The 15869-nt window shown below is 48.2% G+C and overlaps 1 protein-coding gene across 1 annotated transcript in view; it reads right to left on the minus strand.

Moving 5' to 3' along the window:
* Window positions 1-15869, minus strand: part of LOC135876763 (protein eva-1 homolog C-like) — a 308253-nt gene that overhangs the window by 4994 nt on the left and 287390 nt on the right. The window contains exons 6-7 of the mRNA XM_065402099.1: window positions 12363-12527; window positions 6700-6870 (exon numbers count right to left, since the gene is read on the minus strand). Of these exons, the coding sequence (XP_065258171.1) occupies window positions 6700-6870; window positions 12363-12527 (336 nt within the window). The remainder of the gene's footprint in view (window positions 1-6699; window positions 6871-12362; window positions 12528-15869) is intronic.

A 15869-nucleotide genomic window follows, 5' to 3' on the forward strand; every position in this document is an offset into this window, starting at 1 on the left:
CACTTCTGACTGGGCTGTTAAAAGTCTGGTAGGCAGCACAGCGGGGCTAAAACGGGCTCCCTGCCTGCCCTGGCTCTGCACAGCTCCGCGGAAGTGGCTGGCATGTCCCTGCAGCCCCTAGGCGCAGGTGCAATCAGGGAACCTCTGCGCGCTACTCCCGCCTCAAGCGCCGGCTCCGCAGCTCCCATTGGCCGGGAACAGCGGCCAATGGGAGCTGCAGGGGCAGCGCCTGCAGATGTGTGCAGTGTGAGCGGCGCAGAGCCGCCTGGCTGCGCCTTCGCCTAGGGGCCGGACATGGCGGCCGCTTCCAGGAGCAGCACAGAGCCAAAGCAGGCAGGGAACCTTCCTTAGCCCCACTGTGCCACCGACCGGGAGCCGCCTGAGGTAAACGCCACCCGGCTGGAGCCCACACCCCGAACCCCCTGCCCCAGGTCGGAACCCCCTCCCACACCCTAACTCCCTCCCAGAGCCTGCACCCCCACCCCCACCCCCCTGCCCCAGCCCTGAGCCCCCTCCTGCACCCATACTCCCTCTTGGAACCCACACCCCACACCCACTCCCACACCCCAACCCCCTTCCCCAGCCCTGAGCCCCATCCCACACCCTGAACCCCTCATTTCTGGCCCCACCCCAGAGCCCTCACCCCCTCCCGCATCCCAACCCCTGCCCCAGCCCAGTGAAAGTGAGTGAGGGTGGGGGAGAGCGAGCGACGGAGAGAGAGGGGCTGGAGTGAGTGGTGGCGGGGCCTCAGAGTAGGGGCAGGGCAAGGGTTTTTGGTTTTGTGCAATTAGAAAGTTGGCAATCCTATCAGAGACTAACTCACTCTCTCTCCCTCAGTCCTTCCAGAGCAGAGTTGAAGCATGCTGGCAAGACTGTTGTTGCCAGGTGGCTAAATAGTGGATTTCTGTCTCCTGGATTGTCAATCCAGCACATACACTAAAATCCATTAACAATTAAATAAAATAGATTTTACTTTTCTCATTACAATCTACTTCTGGGTCTTAGATAGCCCCCACTGCTGTAGTAACTGAGCACTTCAAAATCTTGAATGTATTTATCCTCACAACACTCTGGCGAGGTAGGGACGTGCTATTAACCCTAGTTGACTGTTGAGGAACTGAGGCATTGGGTCCTGAATGCATGTTAGGCACCTAAATCCTTGTTTCTATTCCACTGTGGATTAATTCTTAAATAGTCATTGGGCAAGAACATAAGAATGAGCCTATAGTCCAAAGGTTAGGGCACCCACCTGGGATCTAGTCCCCCTAATCCAATAGATTTCATTATTTATCCACGGTGAAAGGAGAGCTTGAGGGAGCCCTACATCAGACCGTCCTGCTGGCCTGTGTTTAAGACACACACACGCGTGAGTGGTGGAGACTTCTGTTCAGATCCCTTCTCCCCTTTAGGCAGAGAGAGGGGAATTGAGGCAGGATCTCCCACCTCCCGGGCAAGTGCTCTAACCATGGGGCTAAAAGTTATAAAAAAGATGGGCACCCCCAACCCAGATTTTCCCTGGGACCCGATCCACTAGGCAGCTTCTATGCATCCCTACCGGATCGGATAAACGCCTGTCTTCCCTGGTTTGTGAATTGCTCTGGGGCTTAGGCAGGAGATAGGTACCCAGAGAGAGGCAGCAGAGACAGAAACATAAGTGCCCAGGGAACTTCTACCCTAAAAATTTAAGCAGGGTTTCAGCAGGAGTTTTGTGATTGCAGTGGAGCCAAAACTAGCATGTAGGCAGCTAATTCCTTTTGTGCATTCAGGCTTACATGATTTTCCCAAGGTCACAGAGGAAGTCATGAGCAGAACAGGGAATTGAACTCAGATCTCCTAACCGCCAGGCTAGTATCCTTCCCCTCAGTATAGATCGTGCGTAGGATGGGTATCAATATCCATTTGGTAGATTGTTCCATATGCCCCTTGGTGTGAAGAAGTCCAGGTTTACAGTATTATCCACTGTAAGAGATTCCTCCCTCAGTTTCAGATGACATCTGTGAGTTACATTTTCCCCACTACGGTATTCAAGACCCATCCTGGAGCGCCATGCAATCTCCTTAGCAGTGATTAACTCTCCCCCTCTATGGTGCCTCTCTTTCTGGGCTGGGCATGCAGCTGAAAAGGTCCTTGATTGAAGACTGCGAAATCACTTCTTTTAATGTATGTAGCCAAAAGGCACGGGCCTCCCCTCTCCCTGTGTATGGAACGCACACAGTTTTCTAGATGCTCCACACCAGCCAAAATTAGAAACACATTTTTTTAAAAAGAAACCAAGTAAACAACAATTATTGAGGCTATTTCCTGTGGGCTAACGATCAGCTGGGAGCATCAGCCCAGACGGTCATTAATTCTCCAGGAAATGGCCCAGGCCAAGGTTGTTATTGCTCTTACAGTGCTTTATTTTCTTCTTGTCGTTTTAATAAATAAAAATTAATCTGGGCAATACTGCATCTGATTTCCTGTGATGGCATCAGGCCCTCAGAGAGCTCAGCGGGGAGGAGGAGTTTCTCATTAACGTCGCTCGCTGCGCTGTGCGCTCGCTGCATCTCTTCTAAGGCACAGCAGCCAGTTGGACTCCCCATGTTAGGACAGTGATGTAATGGAGGGGACTCGCAGGGAGCCCCCGTCTAACTTCTGGCACCAGCAATTTCAGAGGGAAGTTGGTCTGAGCGGGAGCCGCTTGTTAGCACATTGGCAGCACGTTGCTGTTTCTGGGGGAGTTATGGTGCCCCCTCCCCCCATTTGTCCCCTTTGCAAATTTCTATAGAAATATTACTTTAAAAGTCCTGTGGGGTTGCATGAAACAAACAAACACAAATTCCTTTGTGGCTGGAATGCTAAAGGACCCTGACTAATCGCTTGGAGTGCCATGAGCAGATTGATAAAGAAAGCAAACACTCCCACAAGTGGTTCAGTGACCTGCTATACTATACTGGCTTTTTGCACTCCTCTGCCATGAATAGGAACATTACATCTTTACACACAGACTTCAGCCAAAAAGATACAGGGGGTGGCCAGGACACGTCCCTTTGCATTTGCATCTAACCTTCCCACCTGCTGCACGACACGGTAAATGCCAACAGGTGCTAGTGGCAGGTGTTTGCCGTCTCTCCATCTGCAGCTGCCCACCCACTTCCCATGGATTTGGTCTGGAAATGCTTGCAGCTTCCGAATGGCTTTCCTCAAGCTGGGACGGGAGGCAGCTGTAGTCAGGAAATGAAGCTTCAGCCCTGTTTTTGTCTGTTGCTTGGAGGCACGAAAGACAGGTGTGCAGCAGCATGGTGCTGTGAAACACGGAGGGCCCACAACTCCCATAGACTTCAGTGGGGACTGAGGGTGCACGTCACCTTGCAGGACAGGCCCCCAAAAGAGAATGGTTTTTAAAAAAATTGTCACCTATAGCCCTTGTGTCTTTACTGCTTGCACAACCAGTTCACCAGCACCGAACAGCCCTAAATCTAGCAGAATCCCAGCTCAAAAGAGATTGTGTCCCACAAGAAAAATATAGGCCAGAGTTCTACTGTGGAAAAAGGAAACACAGTCCATGGTGCTTTTAGCATAGTCAAAAGACCTGGATTCTAGGCCCAGTTTTCCCTGACTCACTGTAAGTCCTTGCGTGAGTCACTTTAACTTTTCCCCAAATATAAAATGACAATATCAATAATAACCTGCTTTACAGGGAAGGTGTGAGGATTAGAGACGTCTCCAGGCCAAATTCCTAGATTTGAGCTACAACTTTGGCAAACTTTAGATCTCAGACCAAATTTCATATCTGACTTCTCTCATAATCAACTAACCCCCAAATCCAAAAATGGGGGCAGGGAAGCTGGTGGAAGAAGGATTCAGATTCAGGGCCAGAGTTTGTGCCTTGAGTGCATCTCTATTGACAATTCACTAATGCTTGTAAAATGCTTTCAGGGCTTTTAATGGGAGGCACTACAGAAATGCAAACCTTTATTATGTTACCATTATATTTCTAACTATGTCTATTTGACCTGTTAAACTGTATTTAATCCACATTAGCAGAAAGGTTAAAACAGTCCCCTTAACATGGGTAGCACTCCAGTGGGGATGGAGCCTTAGTTGCACAGATATGCTGGATATTTTCTGGGCAGACTAAGATCCAGCATTCACAGGTGTGAGTTTAGAACAGGGGTGGGCAAACTTTTTGGCCCGAGGGCCACTTCTGGGTATGGAAATTGTATGGCGGGCCATGAATGCTCATGAAATTGGGGTTAGGGTGCAGGAGGGGGTGAGGGCTCTGGCTGGGGGTGTGGGCTCTGGGATGGGGATGGGGGTGCAGGAGGGTGCTCTGGGCTGGGACTGAGGCGTTTTGAGGGCAGGCGGTGGATCAGAGGTGGGGCAGGGGGTTGGGGCATGGGGGCGGGTCGGGGCTCTGTCTGCAGGTGCAGGCTTTGGGGTGGAGCTGGGGATGAGTGGTTTGGGGTGCAGGAGGGTGCTCCAGGCTGGGATCGAGGGGTTCTGAGGGCGGGAGGGAGATCAGGGCTGGGGCAGGGGGTTGGATTGCCAGGGGGTGGCTCGGGGGTGCAGGCCCTAGGTGGCACTTACCTCAAGCAGCTGCCGGAAGCAGTGGCATGTCACTCCTATGCGGAGGCACGGCCAGGCGGCTCTGCTGCACGCTGCCCCATCTGCAGGCGGTGCCCCTGCAGCTCCCATTGGTCATGGTTCCCGACCAATGGGAGCTGCGGGGGCGGCGCTTGGGGTGAGGGCAGCATGAGGAGTGGAGCCTCCTCGTTGCCCCTACGCATAGGAGCCGAAGGGGGGACATGCCACTGCTTCCGGGAGCCACGCAGAGGGGCCCCTGACCCTGCTCCCTGGCTGGAGCACAAGGGACGGATTAAACCAGCTGGCGGGTCAGATGCGACCCGTGGGCTGTAGTTTGCCCACCCCTGGTTTAGAGCGTATCTAAAGTTGAAATCAGTGGAAGCTAGGGGCCTAAATACCCTTTTGAGGATCTGGGCTTTAGTCTCTCTGTCCTGAGTTCCCCACCTTTAAAATGGGGATAGTAGCATTTCCCTGTCTCACAGGGGTGATGTGAGGATTGAATATGTTAAAGATGTTGAGGTTCTCAGATCCCACGATGATGGGAGCAACAGATAGATAGATAGATTAGATAGAGGATGCATTTACAGCAGCTTTTTGCAGTTCTTTCAGTGCAGGTGTCCATATCTATGAACCATGTAATATTCAACCTTAATTTATGAAGGACATTTATTTCTACATTAAGAATCTCTACTTTAAAGGGACCCTGAAAAGTCAGAGCACGATACTGCCATCAGATGGGGGGGGGGGGGGGGAGACAGAACTGTGCACTTAACACCAAGGTTGTTGTTTTTTAAGTGTTACAAAAAGAACTATACACAGAAACGTTCTCCTGAATCTATGTACATTTGCCAAAACTAGAAAGCCGAACCTTGTGCTGGGAACCAAAACACAACAGCCTTGTGCTAGTGCATGAGAACCAGAGAATGGCACCGAGGGGAAATAAAAGTGACCGAAGCTTTGTGCCGTGAAAAAAAGAAAGCTCAAAATTGTTTGCGTTTTAATCATTTTGGCCCTGATTCTGCAAGATTTATCCCCGTGCTTCCCTTGGCTTCGCCTCCTTCCAGTCAATGGGATTATTTACCATGTGCAAAGTTACGCACATGCATGTGTCTTTGTAAAATTGGGCATTACGTTGTTAGCAAGACAGGTATGCATTTTTAAAAAAAACAAGGGTTGAGATTCAGTCCTGCCCGATGAAGGGCCAACAAATTGCATGCCCTGTCTCTGTTACGCCAGGGGGAAGGGGGCTCATGTCCAGGGACAGTCGTTTTGCAATTCCAACTGTAATTCCAGAGAAGCCCCTCTCCCCCAGCAGAAGCTGGACTAAGGAAAGTGGTGAATCAGTACATCTCCTGGCCAGCCTGACCCCACGCTTTGTGGGGCTGACTCCACCCACTTTGCGGGTAGCACCAACCAGCGCTGGTCTCTCTGATACAGATGGGAGCCGTGGACACTTCCCACTACTGTGCCTCTGATTCTAGCAGGCTTTCTGCTATGAGGGGCCCACACCCTGGCTGCCCCCAAGCAGTGATTCTGGCCGATGAGCTTCATGACGAGAGTGACTCTTTAAAATAAATGTAAATGGAAGAAAGCTCCTGTGTTACATGAAAGACACATGACAAGAAAAAATGTGGATGAAAGCTAAGCTGTGATCGGAGGAAATCTTTCCCTAAATTAGATTTAAATATATAATTACACTAAGCAGAAACTTCATCTTCACACTTCCACTGAAGATAAGCCAAATTCTCTTAAGCAGGGTAATGATCTAAGTGCAGCTCATTTTCCAAATTACAGGAAAAGCTTGCCTTCTTAATGAGCCAGCGTTTGATCTCAAGGAAAAAGGCACATTAGAAATAATACCGCATCTAAGATTACATTGTATTTAACTTCAGATGAGAGCAAGCCCAAGTGAAGGCAGAGCACAATACAGCCTGTTATATACAGTCAACCCCTTTCTAGAGCTACACCGTTCAGGTCTTTCAAGGGAAAGCCTGCTGAGAGCCAAATGGGAAAATGAACCTCTGAGAGAAATACAAAGGGGCAGATTCTGCCCTCACTTACACTGGGGCAGCCCCACTGAGGGTCTTAAAAGACATCACAGCAGCCCAGAGAAGAAGCAGGTGAGAGACCTACCTGTGATAAAGGAATACGCTGCTAGGATGTTGCTGAGCAAGGCCATCTCTGTGCTAACGCCCACGGGCTCCATGCTGCTGTTATCCACTGGCCGCTGTGTCTCATCCACGGGAAGCAGCAAGGGGGTGTTGTCTAGCGGGTAAAAGGTAGCCGACCTCCCTTTCTTCTTCTCTGTTTTGAGTGAGGGAACAGGCACGTCAGTTTCAGCGCTGCCCTGCCCTGCCCTAAAGCAATTGAACCTGCCTCTGCATTCAGAAATCTGGAGCCAGTCACTGGAAATGCCACCCAAATTTGCCGCAGTTAGGCAGCTGGACCTTCGTGGTTATAAGCACACGGTGGATTCAAGGCAGTGTCTCTGTTGGCTACCAAGCAGCATCTCCTCTCCCCATTATCCTTCTCTTTCACATCCCTGTTAGACACACCCAGATGCTTTACAGCAAATATATAATCAGGTTGCTTTTCTTTTTTTGTAAATCAAAGAGCCTTTATCAATGCTGGGTTCCACTAAACGTGTAATAACTCAGCACATGGGCTTGGAAGACACAGACAGGGTCTTGCATCTCTCTGTAATTCTAGAGTGATCTACACCTGGCAAGCAGTACTGCTTTCCCTCCAGCCTTATTAAGGGAAGGGCGGCTCTTTGCCTGCGTTTATGACTTCCTTCAGAAGCATGCTCTCATTGTGTTTCACTGAGACATAATTTCCCCTTCAGAGAGGTGAGGGAACATGGGTTAATGATTTGATTTTATTTGTTGAAGACTGGAGCTGAGAAGGCAGCTAATTCCAAGAGGCTGAAAGAGACCCTTTCAGACCTTATCAGATCCCTGCTAAGAACTGGCTGTACCTTGATCTGTCTGCAGACACCACAACCAATGGCAAAATACTAATTGTTTCAAACACATTAAAAAGTCAGCCCATAGAGAGAGCTCCATCATCCACCTATGAGTGTGCCAAATCCTAGGGCTGTTAAGACTCCTGTCCCTGTGTATCTGGTACAGGCTGCAAACAAACAGTGCACAGTAGCTGGCAATTGGATCTGGCTTCCACTTATCTGCTAGTATTAAGTTCAGGAAACTGACAATTCTGGTGCATGAAATACCATTACTGCTGCGGGAGCAAAGTCACTTTCAAATCCAGCCTGCAGCGCATGAAAGTCCACGTTTGTTCACTGTCTCTCTGTGTTTGCATTTGCACAGCTCACACCCAAGCTGAACGGCTACATTGTTCATTTCACACTGTACACGCCTGGAAGCTGTGTGGCCCCCAAGGTCAGCGACAAAGATTTCGGAGTGAGGGGGAAATAAGTTAATTTAAAATGTCGGCAGGGGCGATGGCTCAGGTGGATAAATGCCTGTGCGGTGCTGCATCCTATTAGTGTGGCTTCAGAGATTCATCGAGTCCAAGGCCAGAAGGGACCATTGTGCTCATCTAGTCTGACATCCTGTATAACACAGGCCACAGAACTGCCCCAAAATAACGTCTAGAGCAGCTCTTTTAGAAAAAACATCCCATCTTGATTTTAAAATTGTCAGTGATGAAGACTCCACCACGACCCTTGGCAAATTGTTCCAATGGTTAATTACTCTCACTGTTAAAAATGTAAGCCTTATTTCCTGTCTGAATTTGTCTAGCTTCAATTTCCAGCCATTGGATGGTGTTAAACCTTTCTCTGGTAGATTGAAGAGCCCACTATTCAATCCCCATGTAGCTACTTACAGAGTGTAATCAAGTCCACCCCCTTAATAATCTTCTCTTTGTCATGCTAAATAGATTGAGCTCCTTGACTCTCTCCTTATAAGGCAGGTTTGCTAATCCTTTAATCATTCTCCTGGCTCTTCTCTGAACCTTCTCCAATTTATCAACACCCTTATAAATAAGGAGACATACCTATCTCATAGAGCTGGAAGGGACCCTGAAAGGTCATTGAGTCCAGCCCCCTGCCTTCACTAGCAGGACCAAGTACTGATTTTGCCCCAGATCCCTAAGGGGCCCCCTCAAGGACTAAACTCACAACTCTGGGTTTAGCAGGCCAATGCTCAAACCACTGAGCTATCCCTCCCCCCTGCTTGAATTGTGGGCACCATATCTGGACACAGTATTCCGGCAGCGGTCACACCAGTGCCAAATACAGCAGTGAAATAACCTCGCTGCTTAGAGCTGGATGCTGTGGTGATGTCTGACTGTTAGAGTGGGGGACCGGCTGGAGGAAACTTGGGTTCTGTTTCCAACTCTGCCACTGAATGACTGTGACCTTGGGCAAGTTGTTTAAGCAAAATTTTTCAAACATGGATGCCTGAAGAGAGGCACCAAAGGGGAAATTTTCAAAAGCACCTCAGATTTAGGAGCACTAGTCCCACTGAAAGTCAGTTTTACAGATGAACAAACTAAGGCTGACATTTTCAATAGGAAAGTCAATGGCACGAAGGGCGCTTTTGAAAATCTCCCCCTAAATCCATAGTTCAGCACCTTAATAAATGCCTTGATTTTCCCCACTAAACTCCTAATGTGAACCCAAAGGAAGCGATGGGTGCTCAGCACCTCCAAAATCCAGGCCATTTATCTAGGTGCCTAACGTTGGGCCCCCACGTTTGGATGTAGTGTTCTTTATCATTCCGTGCCTCAGTTTCCCTCGCTGCAATGACACCTATCTCGATGAGATATTGTGATAACATTCATAAGGCACTTTGACAATCACAGATAACAAGCTCTGCTGGAGTGTAATTATTATTATTGTCATGTCAGTTGTCCTCAGCCCAAGGTCTGAGCAGTTGTGAAGGGTATTTGGGCCCTAACCCAGTAACTCTTGTAATGTAGAGCCTTCAAAATGCCATTCCCAGCCCCAAATTACTGATATGGCAGGAAAAGTAGTAACTGGAAGTGCCACGTATTTGGGGAATTAAAGGGGAGCTGAATAAGTCGGAGAAGGAAATGTAAAAGGAGCCCAGGTTGTGGCTCTGGTATTTTACAGTGTTTTGCAGGCCAGTTGCCTCATGCTTTAAAGGGGGTGTTTCTAAAGGGATTGTGACTTGCCAAACTAGCTATCCTCAGGGAACTGAATGGAGGAGATACGGGAAAATTTGACTCTCCCTAAATAACTTTAATTATTTATTAATATTATTTCTATTACAGTAGCATCTAGGAACCCCAGTCAAGGATCAGGGCCCCATTGTTCTGGGTGCTGTGCAAACAACTAACAAAGAAGGCAGTCCTTGCCCCAGAGCCTTTACAATTCAGGTGTCAAAAGATAGAGAAAACTGACCAATGGGGTGGCAGCTGGTGAGAGGCTGAGGTAATAAAATGAAGAGAGTTTAGCAGAAAAACGGAAGTCTCAGCTCACCATTTGCCTCGCCAATGCCAGAGGGCAGCGAGCTGCAGGAATCAGAGCAGAGGTAGGTTTTATGGAGGGATTTAAAAGACAAAGAGTATTCTCACAAAGAAACAGTGAACGAGGCTTTGATGGCTTACTCCCTTGCGTGCTTTGTTCTGTCAGGTTTTCTTTTAAAACACAGCGGCAGCATGTGCCAGCCTAGAGCAGAGGCTCTCACACTGTGATCAGGGCACCACTGGCAGGTGTACGGCAAAGGCAAAATACTGTTGGCGGTTACTGAGTCTTAACACTGCGATGCATGGATGTGCCCCCTGCTCAGTGTGTGTTCTGCCTTCCCCCACCTGGGTCCAACCCACAGAGCACATGACTCTGATACTGCTCCCAGCTAGGGAATTCTGTTCAAGCTGTAGAGGGTCATACACTAGCTCTCGAGGGTCAGTCTCCAATGATGACCAAGATGAGGGTCAACATGTGCATGGACCCTATGCTTACAAATAAGCCCGCCAGTAATCTGGTTAGAGTGTAACAAGTTATAGTGCTGATAGGGCTTTACTGCTGATTAATAGCCATCTCTGCCCCTATGTATACTCTGCAGCAATTGTGCATAATGTAAATGGAGAAGAAGAGATAATTGATTAATCCTGCGTATATGGTCCACTCATTTCCAAAAGGGAAACATCCCACTCCCTGCACCCAGAGCGTCGCAAAAACTCAGAGGCCATAACAGTGTCAGCGTACACAGTGGAAGGTTAATGGGGAGGCCTGCCACCTTTTAGTCTTTGTCCTCTTGGGCAAAGTAACTGCATCGCCACATGGTGGTGTTTCCCTGTGGCCACATGGCATCATCATTCCATGATGCAACGTCATGATATGAAGTCACGATATCCCAGGCAATAATTGAGAAAGCTTTAACGTCAAAATTGGGGCTGTCTCATGGAAAACAGAAGACGTGTCAATTAAGCTTCCTTAGGGAACAGATGAGTGAGTGCAGGCCAACAGTACCGACTCAAGACCCACCTTCTGACATTGCCGTGCCATTTATATGCGGGGCAGCATTGCGAGTTTACCATGGCTCCTCTCCAACTCTGGTGACCTCAACAAGCCCCCGTTCCCTTCTCTCCTGCTTTTCCTTCCCGCTACAGGCCCTCCCACATCACAGATTCCCCAGTGTTTTCAGAAAGCTCCATAATGGGGACAAGCCTCTCTGGATCTCAGCAGGACAAAGATTTCAAATCACATCCCCTCTTGAGGCTTCCCCCTAGGATGTGCTGTGTACTAGATCAACAAGGCAAGGCCCAGGGGAAGACAGACAGAGACCTGCTGGGCTCTAGCTGTCCTGTGGAACACTGCACAATAGGCGTGTTTTCTAGGAGGCAAAGTGAAGAATAACTTCTCCACTTTGAACTGTAAAAGGAGTTCCGCTCTTTGTTTTTTCCGGTGGAGCCTTAGTGCAGTCAAACAAGTTCCTAAATGAATGGTTGTCTGAGCACTCTACACTCCAGCAACAAGCACCATAAAGCCACAGAACTGGTTTTCTAATCTGTAGGATCATACAATCAGCCAGTAAGGGTGGAAAAAAACAACAGGGGTTATGCAGGAGAAAAGGAGATCTATTCTATTGCAACTAAAGCATATCATGGAAGGGCCATCCACCACTGTACACTGTCGTCATCCATGTCCACTGGCTCGCCATTCACTCCAGGATCTGGCTAAAAGTCACCCACGTTCCCCCATGCCAACTTCAGGGACGTTGTCTTCCCCTATGCCTTGCCTGTCGCTGGCCTTCTCTATGTCACCACTGATGGTGTAAGAGCCTTCTCCTTTGCAGCTCCCAGTCTTTGGAACAACCTCCCCTTATCTTTGCAATGTGTACATCCCATTTCAAACCTGTTGCTTCTGACTTTCTCTGGCCTTTTTTCTTGTTTGCAATTATATCAGTTAAGGCTGCAAAGCATTTTGGGATAGAGTTTTTATGAAAGATGTTATACAGAATAAAAGCATAACCTTAATCTCATTGAAGCCAGTGTGAGCTTTGCCGTTGACTTCAGTGAAGGAGGATCATGCTCTAAAGCTGTATGGTAATCATTGTACTGTGCTGACAGACACTTACTGTAGTTCACTGCTGGAACGGTACAGGGAACTCATAAGCCACAAAGTCATGAAGTAGTTGTGCAATGACAAAACTGTATTTCTCCCACTGCTTCGAAATGGGTGGGGCCTATGAACTGCACAAATGCCTGAGTACGGATTCTGGTATTTAGTGTCCATTAATGGGAACTCATAATTGTAATCACCGCTGTTAGGTTTCTGTAAATATTGTTACAGCCTTAGCTACCTGGCAGAACGCGCTCTAGAATGGACGGCGAAACCTCAGGAAAGAACACGCCGTCCCCTATAACATTAGGATCATACGCTCTTGGCTGCTGTGGAAAATGTGGTTGCTGAATTCCTTGGTAGTTGGTTGGTTTTGGCTGGGTTTCATGCAGAAGCTTCTTGGGAACTGTAAGAAAAGCACAACAAGAACAACACAATCGTTAGGATGGGTTATTTCAGCTGGTAATAAACTGAATTATTGCATTATGCTACAGGCTCAGCTCATATTTAATTATACTGTAAGCAGACCAAAGACATGCTCATTTACCACCATCAGGAGTGTGCTATGAATGCTTAGACAGCCAGATTCCATATCGGAATGCAAGGCACTGTGAATTTAGTAAGACATCATTTTATTTATAATGAATATTGTTAATTCTTTAGATTGCTCTAAATATTTAGATGAGGTGAGGGGAAAGATCGAGGAGGTGACACAGGTCTCTTCAAGACACTGATTTAACATCCAAAAATGAAAAGCAATCAATGGATTTATTTGAATGTTACACCTCCTGCAGTGCTATAGCACTGTTCTTCTCAAAGTGCTTTACTAACATTAAGCCCTTGTGAGATATTCCTTCTTTTAATCCTTTATCTTAGCATATTATCTTTTATTTCAAATGCTATTGAAGAGAAATTAAGGCAAATAATGAACCATTCCTTTGTACAATTACAAACCAGCGTAATAGTGCATAACACTACATTTCTTGCTTTGGACCATCGAAGTCTTAGTAAGAGCAGGGTATTTTTCTCCCCTCAGTTACAAGGCCAAGTCCTCAGCTGTAGATCAGCAGAGTCAGTGGAGCTATCCAGATTTACACTAGCTGAGGATCTGGTCACACAGTAAATTAGCATTTGCCAGAGTCAGAACATCAGTTCATTTAGTCTGGTGGTGTCTCCAGCAGTGGCCAATACTCGATGTAACTACAGAACGTAAGTGTCTTCCATACATGTTAGGGTTAAGAAAACAAAAGTAAAGTCTCCATGAGAAAGTATAATATGTGTGTTCCTTCCATGACACCCTACACTAAAATCAACACAAAATGGCGGTTTCATTTCTGCAGACAGTAGAGTCCTTAGAGATTTAAAGCTGCAGGACACTGAAAATTAAGGCATAACTTTATTATATAGCTAAAAACACCCCAAAGACAAGTGTGAAAAAGGACCCGGCCAAGTGTGCAACACTGCACGTGGAGGGAAAGTCCTTCCTGATCTCTAAGTAATTAGCTGACACCTTGAATCATGAGATCTGATTACCCTTATCATTATTTAGCCTGCACAGCTACAAAAGCTAAGGATCAGGAAGTAATCCAGTCACTTTGCTTTACACTGTATTAGACTTGCTGTCTTTGCTGAGGCTGAGAACTGTAACTGCATTTACTAGCCACCCTTTCATGTCTGGCAGCCAAGGCATCAGCACTTACACTTCTAGCATTATTAGTAGAGTCTCATCAGGTCAGGAAACAGACATTTTAAAAAACCCAAAGCCCTAACTTGTGAATATCAACAAGCTGGCACAGCAGTTTCTGGAGAGAACTGGAGTGGCAAGACTCCTCTTCAGCATAGGCAGTAGAGGAAACATATTCTCTGGAGGGTAACTGAACAGAAGCCAGGGGAATGCCAAAGACTGGAACAGGCAGAAAGTCCAGGAAGCATGTAGGGTGGATTAAAAATAGCGTCTTGCAGCCAAGAGTGTCAAGAGTGCCTTTTGCGAACAGGGGCTGCTAACAGGGAGTTTCGCAAGGGAGTTTGGAAGGGGAGTGGGAAGGGGCGAGGGTCCCTTGCCGGTTCTATCTGTTTTCCCTTTATTCCCCTTAAAACCTAAAACTTCTTGCTTAAACAACCCTTTCAGCGGACAGGGGGCTGCAGACGGGAGTTTGACAGAGGGAGGCTTACGATGGTTAGGAAGACCCGCAACACCTGTGCCAGCACTGCTTCTGTCTCCTCCACCTGCGCCTGTAGCCAGACAGAGCGCCTGAGCATGGATGCTTCTACCCAGATCCTGGTGTGGTTTTGCAGAGACTGTAACTTGCAATTTCCACTTACTGATATCCAGGCTGGGGGGACCATCCAATGTGAAAGGTGCCTGCTGGTGGAATCTCTCAGGCAGCAGGTGGGAGAGCTACAGGAGGAGGTGGCTAGGTTGAGAAGCATCCGAATCCACGAGCAATTCCTGGACAGTGTCCATGTGGAGACAGCTGAGGTAGCTGTCCCAGTACACAGGACTGCTGATACACCACTGGTGGAGGAGGAGATGGCTCAGGGTGGACACTGGCAGCTGGTTACTTCTGGCAGCAGGCAGTGCTCCACCCCTGCTCCGAACCCTCCCGCTGTGGTAATAGGTAACCGTTATGCTCTTATTGATACAGGAAAGAAGGCATCACCCCCTACAGTAAAGGAGGAGAAGCCTCGTACCCCTAAGGCTGGGAGGTCTGCTGCCACCACTGCGAATAGGAAACGTAGGGTAGTGGTGGTCGGAGACTCTCTGCTGAGGGGGACGGAGGCACCCATCTGTCGCCCTGACATTTCATCTCGGGAGGTATGCTGCCTGCCGGGAGCCCGTATCCGAGACGTTACGGAGGCATTGTCGAGGATTATCCAGCCCTCTGACTACTACCCCATCCTACTCATCCATGTGGGCACAAATGATACTGCGCGGTGTGACACTGAGCGGATCAAGAGTGACTACAGGGCTCTGGGAGTACGGGTGAAGGAGTTTGGAGCGCAGGTGGTATTCTCTTCGATTCTTCCTGTCAAAGGTAGGGGCCCGGGCAGAGACAGATGCATCATGGAGGTGAATGCCTGGCTGCGAAGATGGTGTCGCCAGGAGGGCTTTGGCTTCCTAGACCACGGGATGCTATTTGAGGAAGGACTGCTAGGCAGAGATGGCGTTCACCTTTCGAGGAGGGGAAAGACCCTATTTGGACACAGACTGGCTAACCTAGTGAGGAGGGCTTTAAACTAGGTTCGACGGGGACAGGTGAGCAAAGCCCGCAGGTAAGTGGGGAACATGGAGACCTGGGAGATGGGTCGGAAACGAGAGGGAGTGTGGGCTATATTGGCAGAGAGAAAGGAGGGTCAGGACAAAACTGGGAGGAAAGATCAAACCAGTATCTTAGATGCCTATATACAAATGCGAGAAGTATGGGTAATAAGCAGGAAGAACTGGAAGTGCTAATAAATAAATACAACTATGACATTGTTGGCATCACTGAAACTTGGTGGGATAATACACATGATTGGAATGTTAGTGTGGATGGATACAGCTTGCTCAGGAAGGATAGACAGGGGAAAAAGGGAGGAGGTGTTGCCTTATATATTAAAAATGTACACACTTGGACTGAGGTAGAGATGGACATAGGAGATGGAAGTGTTGAGAGTCTCTGGGTTAGGCTAAAAGGGGTAAAAAACAAGGGTGATGTCATGCTAGGAGTCTACTACAGGCCACCTAACCAGGTGGAAGAGGTGGATG

The sequence above is a fragment of the Emys orbicularis genome, chromosome 3 (assembly GCF_028017835.1).
Source record: "Emys orbicularis isolate rEmyOrb1 chromosome 3, rEmyOrb1.hap1, whole genome shotgun sequence".
Classification (NCBI taxonomy): domain Eukaryota; kingdom Metazoa; phylum Chordata; order Testudines; family Emydidae; genus Emys; species Emys orbicularis.